This window comes from Xiphophorus maculatus, chromosome 12, assembly GCF_002775205.1.
Source record: "Xiphophorus maculatus strain JP 163 A chromosome 12, X_maculatus-5.0-male, whole genome shotgun sequence".
Lineage (NCBI taxonomy): Eukaryota > Metazoa > Chordata > Actinopteri > Cyprinodontiformes > Poeciliidae > Xiphophorus > Xiphophorus maculatus.
In genome coordinates, this window is record NC_036454.1 from 24,366,501 (window position 1) to 24,388,290 (window position 21,790).

General features: G+C 40.2%; 4 protein-coding genes across 6 annotated transcripts; all 4 read right to left on the bottom strand.

Moving 5' to 3' along the window:
- Positions 1–254: 254 nt before the first annotated feature.
- LOC102231261 (serine protease inhibitor 2.1-like) lies at positions 255–2,550 on the bottom strand. Its single transcript, XM_005808976.2, has 6 exons — positions 2,473–2,550; positions 1,447–2,074; positions 1,295–1,365; positions 1,009–1,202; positions 779–926; positions 255–696 (listed from the first exon to the last, which is right to left on the bottom strand). The coding sequence occupies exons 2-6, from the start codon at positions 2,066–2,068 to the stop codon at positions 502–504; spliced, it is 1,230 nt and encodes a 409-aa protein (XP_005809033.1). The 5' UTR covers positions 2,069–2,074; positions 2,473–2,550; the 3' UTR covers positions 255–501.
- Positions 2,551–4,020: 1,470 nt separating this feature from the next.
- LOC102230999 (serine protease inhibitor 2.1-like) lies at positions 4,021–7,878 on the bottom strand. 3 transcript variants are annotated; one of them, XM_023344116.1, is made up of 7 exons: positions 7,816–7,878; positions 5,695–5,773; positions 4,980–5,604; positions 4,823–4,893; positions 4,551–4,744; positions 4,315–4,462; positions 4,021–4,236 (listed from the first exon to the last, which is right to left on the bottom strand). In XM_023344116.1, the coding sequence occupies exons 3-7, from the start codon at positions 5,596–5,598 to the stop codon at positions 4,045–4,047; spliced, it is 1,224 nt and encodes a 407-aa protein (XP_023199884.1). In that variant the 5' UTR covers positions 5,599–5,604; positions 5,695–5,773; positions 7,816–7,878; the 3' UTR covers positions 4,021–4,044. The 3 variants fall into 3 exon arrangements, with proteins under 3 accessions (XP_023199884.1, XP_005809032.1, XP_023199885.1); XM_005808975.2 differs by lacking the exon at positions 5,695–5,773 and having other exon boundaries at positions 7,816–7,854; XM_023344117.1 differs by lacking the exons at positions 5,695–5,773; positions 7,816–7,878 and adding an exon at positions 6,161–6,203.
- A 1,571-nt stretch (positions 7,879–9,449) lies between these two features.
- On the bottom strand, positions 9,450–14,032 carry LOC102234380 (dual specificity protein phosphatase 26-like). Its single transcript, XM_014472482.2, has 4 exons — positions 13,694–14,032; positions 13,278–13,484; positions 11,440–11,651; positions 9,450–11,357 (listed from the first exon to the last, which is right to left on the bottom strand). Exons 2-4 carry the CDS (start codon positions 13,454–13,456, stop codon positions 11,161–11,163), a joined length of 588 nt encoding a protein of 195 aa, XP_014327968.1. The 5' UTR covers positions 13,457–13,484; positions 13,694–14,032; the 3' UTR covers positions 9,450–11,160.
- An 87-nt stretch (positions 14,033–14,119) lies between these two features.
- On the bottom strand, positions 14,120–21,219 carry bag4 (BCL2 associated athanogene 4). Its single transcript, XM_005808986.3, has 5 exons — positions 20,941–21,219; positions 20,359–20,478; positions 19,961–20,182; positions 18,263–18,532; positions 14,120–15,708 (listed from the first exon to the last, which is right to left on the bottom strand). The coding sequence occupies exons 1-5, from the start codon at positions 21,016–21,018 to the stop codon at positions 15,265–15,267; spliced, it is 1,134 nt and encodes a 377-aa protein (XP_005809043.1). The 5' UTR covers positions 21,019–21,219; the 3' UTR covers positions 14,120–15,264.
- Positions 21,220–21,790: the final 571 nt, after the last annotated feature.

Here is a 21,790-nt window from a genome sequence, read left to right on the forward strand (position 1 = left end):
TTTCCTGTACATTACATCCTTTTATTTTTTATGAACATGACCTCACTATGTAAACTTTTTAAGAAAGCCAACTGATGAAATCTTAGGGAGTACACACATTTGAAAGATTTAGGAAAGCAATGGCAAAGAGTCTTGCATGGGAAATTGAAACTTGATTGGATGTTAGGTCCTTCAAAATACTCTATAACTAATTTTAACATTTATGAGCATTGTTTGAAAAATGTTTTGCTGTGCAAAACCAGATAAACATACACTTTTGTGACTTTTTTTATTGAAAGCAGTTAATTAGATTTCCTGGTGATTGTTATTTAAATTCTCAGAATTCAATCAGATATTGTTTAACGCTGTCTTGCATTGCTTTTTTATTTATTAATGAACTTCAAATACAAATGAGAGTCGTATTACATATAACTTGTGAATGCAATGAGAACAAGACACCAAAGAAAGTATTTTCTTTGTATTCAGTACTGACAAAACTGTGCTTAAACAAAAGGTCTTCTCTCAGATGTTTGGGTTGACAATCTTGCCCATAAAAAGCATGTTTTCTGCAGTTCGATCAGTGATGATCACCATGAAAGGACGGTTGAACTTCAGCTCTGGGACGTAGTGGAAAGACAGAGGTATAAGGCCTATACCAGTCGCTGCTGCAGCTGTGGCTCCGCCCTCGTCTACGTCCAGCGTGGCTTGGTGCACAACCTTTACAGCACAATCAAAGCAGAGTGGGTCAAATGTCAACAGTATAAGCAAGGAAATGTTTTCATATGCACCACTCCCTTACCTCAGACACAGCTAGTTTCTGTCCCTCTGCAATGCCGCTGAGGTCTGCACGATCCCCAAACATGTCTGCCATTCCCATTTCAGTCAGCACATCATTCAGCTTATAGGAGGTCTTGATGGAGAACTTTGGAACATAGATGTTGTACGTCCTGAAAGAAGTACAGTTTTAAAGGACTCATCTGCCAAGAGTTGACGGAAATTTAAGTGAAACCTGATGTAGCATCTCTTTACTCTGTCTTTATCCACTTCAACCATTTGGTGACACGTGCAGGGCTGATATTGTTCTCCAGTATTGTCATATTTTCCGGTAACAGCAGCAACATGGAGTAGGAGTTGTTGAAAGGCAGGTGGAGAACCGATGTGTTGATAGCCTGGTCATGATAAGTATTAACATCTTTTTCCATTTCCATCATCTGAACTTGAACCTGGAAAATAAAAGATTGAGAGTTTCTTAGTTGTAAATTGAATTCAAGATGACTCAGATCTGCTCTGCGTGCTTGATTGTATGACTTTGAACCTCAGTGTTTTCTCCCACTCTGAACACATCCTGCCTGGTATCTCGAGGATCAAAGGGAGTTTCCCATTTTCCTGTTTGAGCAGAAAGCAGATATATTACAACCCCACCAACTAAAATTCTCCACAATGAAAGAGAAAGAAGAGAACTTTTACCCTTGTAGTAGATGTAGCTGAGAAGATACATGACTGTGCCTGGATCCAGGCTTTCTACCAGCTTGTTTATCTTTCCATTAGTCTTATCTGAGACATACTGATTGATGGCATCAGCGCTCTCTGTAGTTTTGGTGAAGTCAACACTGAAACCCTCAGCTGAAAAGGACTGCTTCAGGGCATCTAGGAACTCAGGCTTTGGCTTAAGGATGCTGTCCACAAACACAGCGGTGCCTTGGCTAATGTCCTGAGAGGTGTTTGCAAAGAACATACGAAAGGCCTGGTCTATATCTGTCTGAGCCAACTGGGAGCTGCTGAAGCCCAGACCACGAAACAGCTGCTGATGGGTCTCACCTCGTGCCCCCACAGACAAAGCAGTTAAGGCAGTAGAGACACTAAATGGGGAGAAGAAGATGTTTTTGCCTTGGGAGGCAGCATGCCCTGCTAACTTCCTGTAGAGACGGAAGGCAAACTCTTTGTTTGCTGAGGTCACCAGTGAGATTTTGTTATTGCCATCGTCTGCAGCGGTGTCTTGGGCTTTCTCACCATGCCCTATGTGATGATGGCTTCTTCCTACGTAAACCAATGCTGATAAGATCCAAAGGACAAAGGGTGCAGACAACATGGTGAACTGAAACAAAGGGTCAAAAGTGATGTTTATTTTTGGATTACACAATATTTGCTATTGCACATAAGCAAAGTGAAATCTCCACACCTACTCATTTAGTTCTACTGGTTGGAGTTTCATGATTTATTAAACTTATCTGCAATATTCCATACAGATGGTTTCCTTGACTAAAGTGATTTTAAAGTTTTGTATGTCAGATCTGGTTAAAAGCCAATATTTTAATATATTAACTCTAACACATTCAAGACAATGACGAATACTACACAAATGTAGCCGTTTCCTGCAATTTCTTTGCAAATCTGGATTTTAAAAGGAATAGCACATTACAAAAAAAGCCTCTAATGTTCTGGACAAATATACCTTTTAAGATAAGCTTTTCTGTAAAAAACTGAAGCACTTACCCTTTACTGACTGTTCAGTTTGTCCAACCTACTAAAGGCTGGCTGAAGACAGAGCCTGTTTATATCAATGATCGGGTGAACTTTGATATTGTTTATTCTGTCCAGACTTATTTGTTCTACATGAACTGTAGCAGTGAGTCGGTCACTGATCAATCATGGCTTCAGGTTTTACAAAGCCTAAAGAAAAAAAATTATAAAAAATAAAAACTGCAGCTGTCAACCGGAAAACTGAGTATATTTGTAGTTAACACAGTTTACTGTCATTTCTTGCACTTTGAATTGCTTTACAAGAAAATATGCACCAAGCTTAAGACCCCAGTTATTAGCAGGTTGCCAGGGCGCTGCCAGGAATCTTGGACCCCCTGACAAAAAATTTAATTACCCCCATATGCACCTGCTGTTACAATTTTTTGAGTCTATCTGACCCATCAAAAGCATCACAATTTCAAAGGCTTGCAACAGCCTTGCTTTCTTTAGTCCAATACTGATAACTTGCCCAATGTGAGATTTTATATTTTAGTATTTTAGAACAGTCTGCCTTTATTTTGTTGCAGTTATAACACTCATCTAGTAAATGCTGAAAAGCAGTGACATTGTATGAACTTCAGGAAAAGCACTGGTCCACGCTTTAGATGAAGCTTCTTGATACTTCATTTGCTGTTCTGTGACATTAAGTGAACAGTACATGTAAAACAGGCAGAGTGATTATGACAATACCTCACTGTGGAGAAGCTTTAAATTATACATGTTTGTGATGCCAATACATCAAATCTGAATATAATGTAATTATGAGCACCTGTTTTTAATGACAATGGCTAAATTCAACGGGACTCTGGAAAGAGTGTTGTGAATGACCTTGTGTTACTAAGGACAACATTTTGTTTTCACAGTGCTGGAAAAGTTGCATGTTTTCTCTTTTGAGAGGATTCCAGCTGTTGCTTTAGAAAATACCTTATCCTATCACACCACACAAATGAAGCAGTCAAGGGTGGCCAGGATCAGCAAGTAATACAAGTCATGAACATTTTTCTGTACATTTAGGATATATAGTAGAAGGTCTGAGAGATTATCTTGTCTTCCAATATGACCAATATACTTAGTCTGATTGTTTTCATGTCATCTTACGAGCATAGGTTAAATTTTATTTTGAATACATTTCAACTTTTCCCAAAGTTTTGCTGAAAACAGAATTTAGAAGCAAACTTGCACACAAGTTTGAGTGCACCAAGACCCTCCCCCTGGCTCTGATTGGTTGACTGGGAGCAGTTTATAATATTTTTGGGACCCTTTAAAACCACAGAATTTTAGATTTAAACCTGGTCTGAATTTTTTGAAATGATGGATTTCCAAAAGTAGTGTCAGTTTTATGCTTTGAAACCCAGATGCAAATCTTTTAAAGGAAAATACAATCACACTTCAAAGCAAGCAGTGCTTTGTACTGCTTGCTTTGAAGTTCATTTTAAGTCCCTGCCCTTCACCCCCCACACCTTCATTTGGAGCTCAAAATGTTCCATACAGCCACAGGACACACTAGAAAAACGACCTCTTTTTATTCATAATGTAAAAACAATCTTAAATGTTTGGATTTACAATCTTGCCCATAAAAATTATGTTTTCTGCAGAGACCTCAGTGATCATCACTATAAAAGGACGATTAAACTTCAATTCCGGGGCTGTGTGAGAGAAAAAAGAGATGCCAACACCAGTAGCAGCTGCAGCAGTAGCCCCAGTCTCATCAACATCCAGTGTTGCTTGATGTACAACCTAATAGCACAAACAAACAAACAAAGAGTCAGAAACAGTTGACAGGGAAGAATGTTTTCTTCTGTTTCCATTGCTTACCTCAGACACAACCAGTTTCTGTCCATCTGCAATGCCACTGAGGTTTGCATGATCCCCAAACATGTCTGCCATTCCCATTTCAGCCAGCACATCATTCAGCTTGTAGGAGGTCTTCATGTAGAACATTGGAACAGAGATCTTGTACTTACTAAGTTTTTTTTAAAAAAAGGGGGGGGAAATTAACCACAGAGCTGAGTGCACAAATAAATAGGTGCCACAATAAAGCTTCTTCCAACCTTTGTTTCATCCGCTGCAACCACCTGGTGATATGTGCAGGACTGATCTTGTTCTCCAGTGTCGCCATGGTATCAGGTAACAGCAGCAGCATGGAGTAAGAGTTGTTGAAGGGCAGATGGAGGACTGATGTAGCAATGGCCTCATCATAATAAGTCTCCACATCAGCTTCCATCCTCATCATCGGGACTGGAACCTGAAAGATGTTTAGTTGGTCAACTGGATGCTGAAGAAAATTGCATCTTTCAGCTGCTTTGTGTGCTAGACATTAAACCTCAATGGTTTCAGTCACTCTGAACAAATCTAGCGTAGTCAGCTTTGGATCAAATGGAGTCGCCCAGATTCCTGTTTGAACAGACATGGTTACATGCAGGCTAAGGAACAAGAGTCAAAAATGAAGACCCTGAATCTGCTACAAGACATTTATTTACCTTTGAAGTAGATGTAGCTCAGGAGATAAAGGACTGTGCTTGGATCCAGGTTTTTTAATTGAGTTATTTTTCCACTGGTCATTCCAGATACATACCGATTGATGGTATTGGTGCTCTCTATAGGGTTAGTGAAGTCAATCTTGAAGCCCTCAGTAAAATAGCACTGCTTCAGGACATGCAGGAAGTCAGGCTTTGGTGTGAACAGGTTGTCAACAAACACAGCGGTGCCTTGGCTGATCTTAAATGCCATACTTCCAATGATTTTCAGAAATGAAGCGTTTACATCCGTCTGACTTAGCTGGGAGCTGTTGAAGTCCAGAGTATGAAACAGCTGCTGACGTGTTGCTCCTCGAGCCCCCACAGACAGAGCAGCCAAGGCAGCAGAGACACTAATTGGGGAGAAGAAAATGTGTTGGCCTTTAGCGGAAGGATGAGCTACCAACTTCCTGTAGAGATTGAAGGCAAACTCTTTGTTTGCTGAGGACACCAATAAGAGTTTGTCGTCACTGATGTCTGCAGAGAGGTCTGTGGCTTGTTTAGCTTGCGCTATGGGTTGATGGCCTCTTGCTGTACAGATCACTGTCAAGAAGGTCCAGAGAACCAAAATTGTAGACACCATCGTGATCTGAAACACAGGGTCAAAACTGCATTCATTTGAGTTTGCATGATATTTGCCAGCAAAACATGAGGCCAAGTTTCCATTTTGTTTCTTCACCTGCGGGAGACTTCACTGTCCTCCGCTTGTCTAATCATAGACATCCGATTTAAAGATGGTGGGTTCTTTTAAGTCACAACTGCATAGATTTTTCAAACAGGTCAAGTTAAATGGAAAAAAAAATAAGCTAAGATTAACTTTCAAGCAGGTTCTTCTCTAAATTGTTTTCACAGAATACTTTCATCACAACTGCTCATTTTATGGACAGAGGACAGCACACACACTGTTTAGGAGGAATGAAGTTTCTTACATGCTCTGCACCAATCAATACTCATTATGGGAAACCGAGCTTGTAAAGAAGTGACACAGAATCTAAGACACATTTTTAAAACTCACAATTCAGATTTTTTTTTCCTTTATGAAATATACAGCCTGAAAGTTTTACACTTTTAACTTGGAAACGAAAAGAAAATTAAACAGCATTCTTCTTTTTTTCATACCGCACAATTATTAAACCAATACTTACAAGGTTTAGCTCTGAATAACAGATATATAGACAATTGTTTCTGAAAGTCCAGCTGACTTGTTGCCCTGCAGAAAGCTGGGCTGTAGTTCAGCAATGTCAAAATGGCTGCAATCTCTTTTCTGAGCATGCTCATTAGCTATAGAGCATGTGGAAAAATCTCTCTTTATTGAATGCAGCCCTCATTGCTCAAAGCTGATGAACATTTAATAATCAACCACTTTTCTCTGTTTTACTGATACTCTATTTTGAAGTCAGTAAGAGAGAGGCACCTTCACTAAAATTTATCTAGTTTTGCCAGGAATTACTTAGTTTTGTTACTTTACACCTGAGATACAAAACTCCAGTCCTCAAGGGCTACCAACGTGAAACATCTGGATGAATACCTTTGCCAACACCTGAATATATTTAATGGCTTGTGACAGACCTTTGCAAAGACTGTCAATGGGAAAATTCAAGCATTAAGTTAGGTTTGTTGGAACACATACATCTAAAAGTTGCAGGATAACTCCAAAGCTAGGAAATGAACTGGTTTGTGATAGTTCAGCTTGTTTTTCATATGTTTGTCCTTTCTTTATTTTCATAGTTTTATGATTTCAGAAGAGCTTCCTGCTTAGTATGATGAATTGGCAGAGGAAGTCTCAGTTATATTTGAATAACAACTTGGTTGTCTTTTAATGATACTAAAAAGCTGAGGTATATTTGCTGGGCCCCATCCTACAAATCACATTCAACATTTGAGATATTTTTTTAGGCCCCTTACTCAATAGCAACTTGTCACAAAAGAGGAAAGAGAAGAGATAGATACTCAAACAGCTCAAGACCAGGAACCAAATCCAAGACAACCGCTACAAGAACCACAGCCTCTGTACATTATGTGCCAGCTCTACTAATGAGCCACCCAGTGCCTTAAGAGATCAGACCCAATCTGAATGTGTAAAACCAGTGTTGGTGGAGTAGATGACCAATCACAACAAAGCAGGAAGAGATTTTGCTGTGAAAAGAAAAGAAATGGTTAGCCTCACAAGCACAACAACATCTCAGGATGTATCTCACATCCCCTCCATGTGGCACCCACTTATTGTGGTGGAGGGGTTGAGTCTCTGATTAGGAGCCATGTTGTGAAGGGCTTCATGGCCCTGGTAGAGTCACCCATGACAAACTGGTCCTATGTGCATGGACAGAGCAGCCTAAATACCCCTTACAAGTTATATCCATGGTCACTGGGGCCCCACTCCAGAGCCAAGCCTGGAGGTGAGGCACTGTGGTGCCTCGTCCCATGGGCTCACTAGTGGTAGATGAGAGGGTATGCATGCAATGTGGGAAAGGCAGTGTCTGAAAGCAGGGACTTCTGAGCTGATCTTCAGCTACAGAAACATCACTTCTTATGGGGGAAGGAGACAGAACTGGCCTGTCAGGGTTAAACTGGTGTTGGAGTTCATTCATTTTTGTCTCTGTGCTCCACCAGGTCCATTAACCAGTTTCAGGACCCGACCAGAACCCGAGTGTAAATTACCTTGAGAAATTAGATTTGGTTATATATGTATATATTAAAGCAGGCTTCAATGCTGAAAAATGATCAAATGTTACAAGCCATACAAATGGAACAGATACAGAGTTACATTCGCCATCCAGCACTGGGGCCACAATTAGCTCACCTTATGGCAGCGTTTCCCAACCCTGGTCCTCAAGCCACACTGCCCTGCATGTTTTAGGCATTTCCTTGCTTCAGTCCAGCTGATTTCAATTGATGACTGATTAACAGGCACATTAAAGCAAGGAAACCTCTAAAACATGTCGGACAGTGTGCCTTGAGGACCAGGGTTGGGAAACACTGCCTTATGGATGTAACCAAGTGAGGCGAAGATCGTAGCGAGAGTTTAGCTTTTTATTCTCTGCAATCTGTACCCTCCAAGGCTTGTTTAATCAGTTTCAGTCTGTTTATGTATGCCTGGCATCGGTCACATGTTTGTGTACTCTGTGGCGTGTCAGCAAATTTAAAAGGAGGTTAAAAGACAGAAGAAAAGATAGAATCTATGACACTGGGCTTGACATATGGCTCTGAATCCAGTTAAGTTTAAAAAAGCCAATAAAAATCTTTAGTTTGTCTTTTGTAAAAATTTCATTAGTACATGCTTTGAAATGTGTTTTATTTGCAGAACAAAGTGTTCCATTCATAAAGACGGCAGAAAGACTTCACTTTGAAATTTTAGTTAGAACATCAGATGTTTGGGTTTACAATTCTACCCATAAACGTTTTCTGCAGAGCGCTCAGCAGCTTGTACTGTAGGAGTGTTGCTCTTGAGGCCTGGAACTGGACTGCCCTGCAAAAATGGATTTTTGGAGATCATAGACCTCCAGGGGTGTTCACAAAGGGATTAGTCTCATTTCTGGATTCTTTTATATGTGGGGAAAAAAGTATGATTTTTGACCAGAAGACAAAAAGCTGGATTAAAAAGCAAAACATCTAAGGTATCACAATAAAACAATTTTGCCAATGCTCATTTGTCAGATTTTCTTTGCTGCATAAGTCCAAACCAAGATAAATGATTTGTGATGGAAAATGGAGATGGAAGCTCGCCGTGAACAAAAAGCAAATTTGTACCATTGTTCTTATCAGTATTGCAATCACATTATTAAAGTATGTATCTTGTATTTTGTCACTAAACCTTTTTGCATCCAACACTGCAAGTGTAACATTTAGGACAACAGAAAAGGTTTCAATTCCCTTTAAATTCTATCTGCGAAGATTTAAGCAATTCCGTCCAGCAGGTGGCACTATTGTCAATAACTTCATTTTATATATATATATATATATATATATATATATATATATATATAAAGTGTTATATCTCGAGTATTTAAAAAAAAATTTGAGTACAAAAATAAATATCCTGACAAGACATAATTTGGAGAGCATCATGTGCTAATACACCCTTAATTAAATGTAAAAAACTTAACCAGCTCAAGAACAAGTTAAGTTTCCAACATGACTAAGTAACATTTGTATCATTTCATAAAGGTTTAAGGTACTATAGTATGGAGGCTTGTCATGAAGTGGTTGAATGGTTGTAATACAGAAATAGTCTCTGAAAACAACATTTTGTGCTCTCAGTAGATAAATATGTGAAGACTCTAGCATACACAATCCCCACAGTAAAAATACAATGCCCTTAATAGAAAACCTGGTCTGGACATTAATACTGTGTGGATTAAGAATAGATGTTTTGTTCATGGACAGCTAAAAAAAAATCTAAATATACAGACAATGAAAAGTGGCTTCATTTTTTATTAAACTTTCTTTCCTGAAAAGATTTAAATATTGTGCAATTATTTCAACCAGCAAATAGTTAATGTACACAAGTCATTTGTAACACACAAGTTTAGAGGGTGGAGCACAGGGAGCTTTTTTTTCTTTTTTACAATTCACTTTTTCATTTCAGATTTATGAAGATAGTTTCAATGAACTTCCAATGAACGTATGAAAGGCCCGGTTTATATCTGCCTGATTCACCTGGGAGCTGTTGAAGCTCAGACCATTGAAAAGCTGCTGGTAGGTATCGCCCCTCGCTCCCACAGACAGAGCAGGAAAGGCAGCAGAGACACTAACTGGGGAAAAAAGGATGTTTTTGCCCTCAGCAGCAGCAAGATCTGACAACTTCCCTGTATTTGCAAACTCCTTGTTTGCAAATGTCACCAGGGAAATTCTGTCATCACCACTGTCTGCAAGGGTGTCTGGGGCTTCCAGCTGGTGTTGGCCTCTCCCTTGCCAGATCACTGCAGAGAAAATCCAACAACAAAAAAATCACAGGAGCAGGCAACATCTAAGGTGATCTAAGAAAGAGGATATAAGGACTTCTGTGACTTATAACCGAATCCAGGTAAGAAGTCGAAGTAATAGGTCAAGTCAAAAAAAGGAACTAGCTAAATGCAGTTGGAACAGTAATTTTACTTACTACCGTACACAACCTCTTTACTACAACTTTTTTCACATGAAAGATTTTGTCTTTTCACACAGTATAGATCTCAAAATCAGTACTTGCACTTTCTGCCCCTGAAGCCTTTGAAGAACCCATCAGCACCCAGTTAACCCACAGACACCCACTGAGCTAGTTCCCTGCACAGATTTGCACTTTAAAGTAGACAACCTGTCTCAGGTGTGCTAATGAGGGCTGCAGCTGTTTTTCCTGCCTACTGATGCTCATATTTTATCAGTGGATAAGTCTTCAAAACCAGTCTAATACATCACTGTAGCAACTACTAAGCTTATTCATTAGGTTTACAAATATAACTATTACAATTTAATTCCATAAAAAAAACTATAGAATTTTTCTTATCACTCATCTACTGGACATCTATCCTAAGTTGCCTCAAATCGCTCTCTGAGCTCCTCCCTCTCTCACACCAAGATTATTCAGTGCAGGTTTTATGATTAAAAACGGTTTTAATGTTGGACAAATTAATTGAATTTGTTTGTTTGGAGACCAAACAAACAAATTGTTTACCTGTTTTAGTAAACAGGTAAAATTCAGCCACAAAGGCTACATTTTTGCATCTCTTGAAGTACAGCAAATTTTCTTTTAATTTGAAGATAATATATTAGCATACAAGGAGTTTCCCCTTTTTTAGAAATAGCTACTACTTGTATCCATTTCTAAAATAGGTACAAATAGTATAAATGCATTCCAGAAAATATTTAGAGACTATATCAGCTAACACGCTCACCTTCTGATCAAATATCAACTGTGTCTTTATGTTACAGAAGTGGATTGTTACATACTACTTAAAAACCTTCATGAGTTTTCACATTGGGATTTTAGAGAGTTTTTGATATCTGTAAGTCGGAAAATAAATAAATTTTTACATTCTAAGACGTCAAACGATAAACAACGAAAAAAACAAAACTGTTTTTAGGATCTCATCCTTGCACACATCAAGTCCACACCAGAAGAAATGAACTGATTTCAGATGTGAACATTCTTGAGATTGGGGTTTCTAGTGGTTTAATGATATTTGCCAAAGAGCTGCCTGTCCAGTTTAATGAGCTGTCGGAGGAATCCTCTGTTTGGGATCACACCCCGATTGTCTTTCACAGCACAAATAGCCTCCACAAGAGAGAGCTTCTGCTTCAGCATCAGGTAAGCCAGCACCAGGGTGGCAGAGCGACTGACTCCCACATGACAATGCACCAGAACTTTCCCTGAGAATAAAAGAAAGACGTGAAATTTAATTCATTTCTTCTGAAAGTGGCGGTAATGGTTTGTAAGTGGTTGCCGTCTTACCTCCTGTGCTTAGTCCTCTGTGGATGAAGTCTGCTGCAGCCTGAAAGTTGATGCTCATGTCGTAGTTGCAGGAGTCGTGTGCCTCGATGCCCATGTAGGTGATCTTCATTTGCTCGTATGTGGTTGGTTGCCCCCTTCGTTTGCTGTGAGCTGCATTCAGGATATGAGTGAAGCGATGCCTGGACAGATCCGCAAGGTTTTCTGCGCTGTGTCTAAAAAAAACAAACAAAAAAACCCCAACATATTAAATTTAAGGACAACAAACCAAATATGGTCAAACCTCCGTGAATTTTTCATTATTATTATTTAAATTTCAAACAGACAAATAATCGCCTGGACAAACAGACAAACAGTAAAAGAAAAAAGTTCATGATTTCCTGCCTCTCGTACTCCTCAACAATCATCAAATTAAAATTTTGCATCTATGCACACAGTCTTGCCCAATAACAGTGATCCTGAAAGAAAGTGTTGAGACGTTTGCTCCAGACACACACCATACATGCACGCACACACATCTACGGACACAAAGATTCTGCACAAAAGCCTTTTGTTTCATACGGACACTTTCTGTAGAAACGAAACTTAACTTTAGCTCATCGTCTGACCACTAGGCAGTGACGTAACACATCAGCAGACCAGGAGGCGGACTTTAGGATATAAGCAAGGTGTCTTCCGTGTTTGAGCAGATGCTGTATAGATTCGGGCCTTTACACTTGACATCCACCTAAGCCTGTAAGGGTAAGCGTCTCTTTCTTTTTAGCGCTAAAAAGAATAAAATAAGTAAATCTGATTGTTCTGTGTTGGCTGATTTCCTGTTCGTGTGCTCACACGTTTTGGGTCCGTCGGGTTCGATCTTAACAAATGGTAGCAGAGGATGGTTCCGTGTTGAGATACGAGCAGAGATTGGACGGGCCGTTTAAGGCAACAGCCTGCCGGGACAGTACATGGGTGTTGGACACAGTCTTGCCCAATAACAGTGATCCTGAAAGAAAGCCAAAAGAAATGGAAAACTAAACATTACAAATCAATGTCTTCTTTGCAAAACGATGGTGATGGTGGCAGCATCATACGGTGGGAATGCTGGTAGATGGAGCTAAATCCAGGTCAGTATTGGGGAGAAAACCTGTTAGAGGCAGCAGAAGAGTTGAGACTGAATGAACACTCAACTTCCAGCAGGATGCAAAACTCCTAAACATACAGACGGAGGTATTATAGACGGGTTTAGATCACACAGTATTCATGTGTTAGAATGGCCTAGTCAATGTGAAGACCTAATTGAGAATCTGTGGCAAAACGTATTTGAAGATGCTCTTGATTCAATCTGAGTTAGAGCCATTTTGCTTGTTCAGACACTTTTAGTCTGAACAAGTGGAAAGATAGTAGAGCCATTAGAGAATCATTTTGCATGTTGTGTGAAATGGAAAGCAAACCAAAAAAAAGCCCTAATAAATTCATAACAGATGTAGTTTTTTGACATGATCTTTCACCAGAAAGAACATGCAAGGTATTTTTTGAAGTTATTTTCAATGAAACATGAAGTAAGCATGCAACATAGTGACTGACTGATATGTAGACCATCTTAGGCATGCATAAAGAAAATAGCCTGGAGCTGTGGCATGCCTTCATGGCCTGGTGTCAGTGGAAACTCTCACATACCGCAGCTGGAGTCGGTGTAAGTATCCAACGGGAAAGGCAGCTCGACAACTCTTATGTTACCCATTTCGGGGTTTTTTTTTAAAACTGATTTACGAGCCGTTTCCGTTTCACACGCACACTTGATTCAAGCAGAATTCAAAGCAAGTGAATATTTTTCTAAGAGGAAAAAATGAGATTCTTACTGGTCCCCGATGTAAAGCCTCGGCCACACCTCATCTGCATGGCTGATGATGGCTTTGCCTGTGAACAGCAGTCTTTCCAACTCAAACACTGCCAAACCAGGCGAGCTGAGATCGATTTCCACTTTCCGACGTGGTCGTTCATCATTCCAGGAAGCGGGAAGCTTGGATGAGTAGGACATTGCTTCTTCCTTTCACAAGACGCCTGGACTTCAGATGTGGAAAAGTGACCCTTTTTATCTGTTTATAAACTACTTAATTGAACTGACTGAAAAAAAAAAAAAAACATCACAAAAGCTTAATATCACTGATATTTAACAATATAATCCATGGAAATCCTCAGCAGCCTGTGTGTCAAACACAACAGAGTGAATACCACAGGTGACGTTAGTCTCGAGCTTCTTCTCTGATTTACTCACCACGACACCGTATGTTCGAGTGTTGTCAGGACATTTGACCCTTGCATTAAATCTGGGCTGCATGCCTTCAAGCCTTCAGGGCTGCACGTTATGCTTTTGAATTAAAATAGCAGCCTATTTAAAGATGTGAAAGCTGGCTAGAAGAGTGATGCCCCAGGGCAAGTTTCCACTTGATGGAAGGAGGACAATTCTTTTCTTTTTATATCAGACTGAATAACTCCTTCCAGGAACGAGAAAAATAAATGTAGCTCATAGAAGATGCTTAACTGTAATAAAAGTCAATACAAAACAGTGAAGAACATAAAAAAGAAGGGAAAACAAAAAAGTGAAATTGACTGAATCGTAATCAAGAAAAGACTTCCAGCTTTTGTTGGCAACGTGCATCACAAGCTACAACTAACAAAAAATAAACACAACGCAAAAAAAGATTTTCCATGCAAACCTTTTGGTTGTTTTTAATATTCTCCTTCTGATCAGATATAAAAATCACCATATCAAATATGGCACTTTTTCTTCTTCATTTTTCAAACAAAAACAAGAATGTTTGAGATGGGGGGGTGAGAGGGGTGTAGAGACGAAGACCTGTAGTGCACATGTGCAGTCCAAACAAGAGTCTGTGCCCTAGGCAAAATAGTGAACAAACCCCAACTTAATTCTTGTGCATTTAACACTGTCTTTAAGCATACATCTATACTGAAAATGTAATATACTGAAAATGTAATATTCTACTTTCACAGGTGTAGAAAAAGTGAGGAAGAAAACTCTACTTTTAAAAAGAAACTGCTGACATTGTCCTTCGCTTCTACAGAGAAATACAGGGCGTTCAACGTGTAGGTCTGATTTTAGGTCTCCACTCGCAGTGGCCGGAGGAATCAGGGCAGTGGTCTTCAGGGGGTTTTCACTAAATCTGCTACAATACGGGCTGAGTGACAGACTGTGTGAGTGCTAATCTGACACTACAGTGCATGCAAGGCTGAGAATAAGAGAAACACTGCACCAGCTGCTGCAGAGACATGAGGAGGCGACAATGAGCAACTAAGTGCATCCCAAAGCCGTCACAAGAGAGGACAACAGCATGACCATGCAAATGTTACAATAATCAGCCGTGGAAATGTGTGTGTGTGTGTGTGTGTGTGTGTGTGTGTGTGTAGTCCCGAGAAGGTTAGGATGAAAACGGACCGAATATCCCGAGGATGGTCTGAACGTGTGGCACGACGTAATAAACACAACAAGCAAGGACCCAGCGCCATGTTGGTGAGGGAATGATGTAAAAGACGAGGGTAGCGAGCTCAGTCACTCACAGAGGCTGAAAGTCACTTATGATATACAAGTTTTATGTTTACTGCCAGCACAAAACACTCCTTAAAGGACTTTTTAAACTTTAAATCAGAGGTGCGTCTATTCCTGTGGGGGGTCTATGTCCGTTACCTCATCTAAATGATAATGACAAGATGTCAGCAAATATTGTTACAGCTCTGCAGAGGGAGACTAAACACCTCTGTTTGCCCATGGAAGATCTGAGCAAAGAAAATAATAATAAGCAAATAACAGGCAGATAAATAAGGTTTCGTTCAGAAAGCTTTCTTCTCCAGCTGGTCCAGAATGGCCTGAATTCTCTGCACGGCCTCTTTGCGGGCTTGTCGAACAGACTCCTGTCCCTGAGTCTCCACAGAGTCCAGCTCCAGCAGCTCTTTGGTCAGCAGTTCCTCCAGACATCGGTAGCTCTTGTCTGTTTTTCTCCCGACGAACTCGTCAACGTCTTCCTGAAGCAGCTGAACCCGGGCCATGACCTGCTGGACCTTGGCGAGCCCGGGGTTGTCGCTCAGTGGCTGAGGTCCGACCGGAGCGGCTGCTGGTTGGGGCTCGGGCTGAGAAGGACTGGGATCGCTTCGCCCAGCTTTGCTGTAAATCTGAGGAGGTGAGCTTATTTCAGCGGGCTTTCCGTTGGGGGGATTCGGGGCTGGAGCTGACCTGGGTTTAGGTCCCACCTGAGGGGTTCGCTGGTGCTGTTGGTCCTACAATGCCACAAACACAGTGTGTTTAAGCTTTACTTATGTCTTTACAACTGCAGTTAGAAGAATAATATTGTTAAAAAAGGAACAAAGAATAATATCTTAAGTGCCATACAAAAGTATTCACACTCCTCTCACATTTTGTCATGTTAGAACAACAAAATTAATGCATTTTCTGTGATAAATCAATATCAAATGATGCTGAATTGTTAAGTGGGATAACAATTATATGTAATTTTCTTATTCTTTACTAATATAAATATGAAAAATCATTTGTAGCTCAGAGAACAACAGATTTTAAAATACTTTTGGTAGTTAATAAATCACTGAACGGCATAGTACCAAAATATATTAAAAATCTTCTGTTGTATCAACTAAGGTTTTCTGGTTCTACTCTGCACCCCCAGAATCAGAACCAAAAATGGAAAAGCAGCATTCAGTCTGTATGCTTCTCTAATCTGGAACAAACTTCTATAAAAATGCAAAACCTCTGAAACACTTAGTTCCTTTGAAGCAACACTAAAACCTAGGGCTGGGAATTGATTAGAATTTAGCCTAGCATAAGCCCCTTATTGACTTTCATTGAGTTAGGAAATAAAATGATTCACATTATGCATCATGTTGTATTTGATTCAAACAAAATTAAAGCTGACTTAAAGAATCCTTCTGTCAAATAAATATTTGAACATGAAATGCAACTTTTTGAACAACAGGTGGTGTGCAGCTAAATTTCAACACTTAAGGCATCTCCAGCCGAAGAAAACACCTTCTCAGGTATTGTTTACTTTTCATCTCTTGCCATTTTACCTCCATGAAAGAGGCTAAAAATGAGCAACAGCGTCACTCTGGCTGACCTCTGCAACCAGTCATATTAAATAAATTAAAAATATTAAGGAAAGGTTAATGCGTTTCATTAACTCAGCTCACATGTGAACAATATTATGTAGATGATTCCACACAGACTGACGTTAAATATTTTAAATTAATGACGAGGCTTTTTTGCCTACAACTGATGAAAACGCGACATTTAAGATTAGAATATTACATCACACCATAGAAAGTTATTTTAATGCAGAAAGGTGGGTCAAATGAAAAATATGTGCAATACCGGCTTACAGGTTATTTTCAAACTGTGCTTCTGACAAGCGAGTCTCATCGGAACCCATATTCAGTTTTACAGAATACGACTATAAAGGCTGATATGAGATGAACATTTTGCGTACAGTATGGCGCTAACATTACTACAATGACCAGGACGTGGAGGAGTTTAACGTTACCTGGGACATTTATGGCAGATGACGACGTGCTCGAAGCTCCCCCCTCAAAAGTCACCGCCGTCGCTAGGCAACGTATCAAACACTCTACATTCGTACAAATCAGCTGTGTGCTTTCTGGCCAACAGTCTGTTGCATCCATCCTTTTATTGTGATTGGCCCTAGCATCGTTCTTTTTTTTTTTTTTAGTGTGCAATGCAACCGTAGCGCTTCCGCCGCGACGCCATCTTGGATACCTTCGGTCGCGAACGTATCGGCTCTAATGCGACGGCTCCTCACTGAGAGCCGTTCGTCAATGTACGGGAGGGGTCGTTGTGCTACAAACATAGCAGCACAACAACCACAAAACATGAAATATGGAAGGCGAGAAACCAGCTGAGGGAGGAGAGAGAGATCGCAAGCGAGCGCCCAGTTTTGTTTTGTTTTGCTGCTCAGCTCTCTGTGTCAGTGGCTCCGCCCTGCTCACAGCGGAGATTTGGTTTGATCAGTAGTATGGCAGCCTTGTGGCCAATCACATGTGAGGATATGGGATCATACCATTACGTGAAAAGAGAGAGGGGGCCGACACGGCAGCCAGGTGAGGCTGTCCCTTCAGTCATGTCTGCTACTGTATGAAACTACAAGCTTTGCACATCTAGGAACAACATTTTTGGCAATTTTTCCTCTGCAAACATAGTTTAAACTCAATCAGATTGGATGAAGAATGCTTGATTTTAAAAAAAAATCTTGCCAAAGACGTGAAAGTATGAACTTAGCACAGTTTCACACATTGATACCCTTGCATCAAAACTGTTTAATTGTAGTTTTGACTACGTTTAGAAAGTGAACCCTAACTGCACTCTAGTTTTCTTGTCTCCAACTGATTTCCGTCCAGGGTCGTCCTTTATTTAGTTCCATCCATCTTACAAGAAATTTCCCCTTGCCACTTTAAAACAAATGTAAAAGAGTTGTGGATGACTGAACAGTTCTCCATTTAAAAGTCAAAGCTTCTGATACTTTTTATAACCTAAGCCTCTTTCAAACATCTGCAACATTTAAGTCTGATATAGTGGTCTATATCAGAGCAGGGGGAGCCAAACACAAATGCAGGATTTTCAGATATGTCTTTGTAAAACAAATCTTGAAAACCTCAGTATATTTGGCTTTTGCTTAATAAATAAGCTGAGCTACTGCATGAATCCCTTTTTTAAAGAGACTTTGTAGCCGTAATGTGACAAAATCAGTACGAATATTTACGCAAGACGCTGAATGTATCTCAACAAATTGACTGCAGTTACTCTTACCTTGGGCTGATAGGGTGGTGGAGCACCAGTTCCAGTTCCTGGCCATGCTGGAGGATGTGCTGGGCGGACATGATTTCCATAGTGGTTTTGTGAAGGCTGCTGCCCTGGGTGCCACTGCTGCTGTGAGGGAGCATATGGCCCTGTGTGCCCCCAAGCATCACCCTGAGGGCTGGGATGGAGGGCCTGCCCAGTGGGATAGGGGGGATTTGGAGGCACAGCATGTCCACCTTCACTGTAGTGGGAGTATGGTCCAGATGGGTATCCAGGACCCTGAGGGAGCAGCCAACACATGTTGGTTTTTAAAACATCTTTTCAGTATTGCGCAGATGAACACATTTGTATAGAGATCAATATGACTTTAAGGAGAAAACTGAAGCAAGCCTCGCTCCCGACCAGCATTGGGCATTGTCGGTAACTCCTCACATACAGTCCATAAGCGTTCACCCGCTGCCTTCGGGAAAACTTTAAAAGCAAATCCAGCACAACGCTACAGAGCTTGCCTTAGGCTGTTAAAAACCTGAACTAAATGCACCTTGTTTTTATCTAGGGCTGTTGTAAACTAATATTGTAGTAATCGAGTAATCTATCGATTATTCTTAAGATTAATTGAGTAATTGGATAAAAAAAAAAGATAAAATAAAACTTTGGTAAATCTAACAGCCGTATTTCTATCGCATATCAACATCAGTCCAATTTTTCACATTTGAGCTTCCCTAACAATAACTTTTCTGTAGTTTAGAAAAATAACCTGTAACAATAATAAGCTCACTTTCTAAGTTAACCTGAAGAAAAGTTATACAGAAATCTGAAATTATATTCAATTTAATAATAAAGAGGCAGGCTCACAAATACTCTTATAAAAATATCTATGCTCCAGCTTTTCGTTTATGCATTCATCTTCAGTCAATTTAATAAATGAACTCTCACCTTGCCCAGACATTTATAGCTTTTGCGTTTATGTTAGCGACGGGATTTGACATCTTTGTTCGTCATACACAGAAACACATCTATCAGCTACGTGCCGCCACGATGAGCTCCGCCACACATTTGTTGAGACTGGGATGATATGAAATAAATTTCCCGGTTTGTCCGTAAAGCTACACTTACGTTCATCATCTAATGCGCAGCCGCCCGCAGTGTTCAGTCTATCCGCTCACCTGTATAAATACACCTGCAGTGCTTTTCCCCGCTGGTCGCTCTGAACCGCCACCAGGCAGCAGCTCAAGGAGAAGAAAAGCTGCCGTACTCCAGGCATCGTGCTAGTCATTTTAAGGATGCTTATTGGTCCCCCGAAAAACAACAAAGACCCAGACATTATCACCGATCAATAAAATCCCCACGGCCGAACTTGAAAACAGGACAGTATGCTGCTAACACTTATCTTTTGTCAACAACTTAGGCGGAAGTGAGATCTCTGCGTAGCGCAAGTAATAATCCGTCCGGAACACGGTGTATTAAATAATAAAATATAACTTAACAAAGCTTCGAGGCAGATCAATTTTCCTCGAGGAATTTTAATAATCGCGGTACTCGAATCACTCGAGGAATCACTTCAGCCCTGTTTTTATCCAATATTTTTCTCACAAATCTGCTATAAATCCAGGAGATTCCTCACCCCATTTACTTGTCTGTTCCACAGTTCAGAATTAGATAGCAAACTGATTTGATTTGTGCATTTCAGGTGTAACGTCATCTCACCCCTTGACAGTGCGGACCAGAATAATGATGATGCTGGTGCTGGGTGTGTGGCTGGCCTGACGGCCCACCGCTCTGCTCAGCCGGACAGCCTTGGCTAGGGTAGGAACTTCTCTGGGGGTCAGCACAGTAGAAAGGGTTGGATGGATGAAAACCACTCGCTGGATACTGGTTTTGTGCAGTGTTGTAGACTCCATGGCCGTTTGGATAGCCTCCTGGCATTACCTTTAACCAAAGCAAAGAAGAGATTTACCATTTGTAGAAATGTGCAGTTTTATGTAGGTGTAATATAAATGTGAGAAAAATGAAAAGCATTCAGGAGAGGCTTAGAAAGATTAGTAGATTAACTCCAACTTGTTTGGACCAAGGCAGGTCGGGTTGTGTTGCATAATGACCTGTACCTGTGGATTGTACTGTTGCTGAACATCTGATCCCGAGGGATAAGTGTTTGCATAGTGTCCAGTGGAGTGAGACTGTGGATACCAGTAATGTGAAGGGTAACCTGGGTACTGGGGAGCATCCTGTAAACATATGCCACAAAGAAAAAAACAGTACATTAATGTTTAACAGGAAGTGGTAGCTGACACAGTCAGGCTGCCTGTCCTTAAACAAACAATATCGGATTTAACAATTACAATGGCTCAATTACTGCGCTGGCTGGACCGGTTTAGGACAAACTCTTCATACACTGCAGCCAAGCTGAATTTACTCACGTGTCAGATTAAATATCGTCAACATGCAGGTTGTGTCTAGTGAAAAAGCCGAAACCTGAACAGGAGCTTTACAAGCAAGCTAGTTGTAACTATTACATAATGCCAGCTAGCTCAGTTAGCCGTGCAGCTAATACTTAACATTTCTCTACGTAAGCCACTTCGGTATCATACACTGATTCCCCTAGGTTTTATTTTTCTTGATATTAAACACGTTGCATTGCGTTTTTTTTAAAGCAAATATTACTATTTAAACCCTTTTCATTCACTCACCATAGCGCTATTCCAGTTTCCGTGGTTATTTCCCGAGTTACAAGTCGAGGGCCAGTCAGGTTTCAGATTTGACTGCATTTGACGGTGATGCTTTAGCTACGTGCGTTTGCGGCCAGCCGTCCCGTCATCTGTCATTGTAAAGGAAAAAAAACAAAAACATTTAACTAGCACAGCGATACTTATTTAAGCTGCCAGGATTCCCAGAGCGGTTTCTTCGCGGAAGTGCAGGTCGTCAGATTAAAGTCAGGAAACGATAGTGAGGCGAAGCTAAGGGAAGTACTGGCCTGTCCCTTTAAACAAACAAAGAGGGAACAAAATATCAAGATGTCTCACTCAAACGCATTTTTATGGCATCGTGAAAATCTTTACAGAGTGATCAGCCCTAACATGTACTCTAAATGTGTTTACATTGCAATAACAGAAATGTAAAATTATCGGCACTACCTTGTTGTGCTTACATGAGAAATATTTTCCTCAAATACTTTTTTTTGTTTTTTAACTAATCTTATGAAACTTTACAATATCAATAGCCTATAAACGATCTTTGGTGGCACATTTACTTCAACAGTCTCTTAAGAACTGATAAGAATCCAAAATCGACTCAAACTATATCATTTTATTAATACATTTTAACATGTCTTTTGTTGGGGTCTTTCTTCGAAAAGTTTGATCTATACTACTTCAGAACACCAGGTATTAAACATTTTATTTTTATGTGGGCCACTACACACACAGAGTAATATTATATTTTTGTTTTATAGCATTTAATATAACGTTGACCAACCCATTGGAGATATTAAAGCTTCAACATTTTCCACCAGGCTTAAGGGATGCGTGGGAATTTATGACC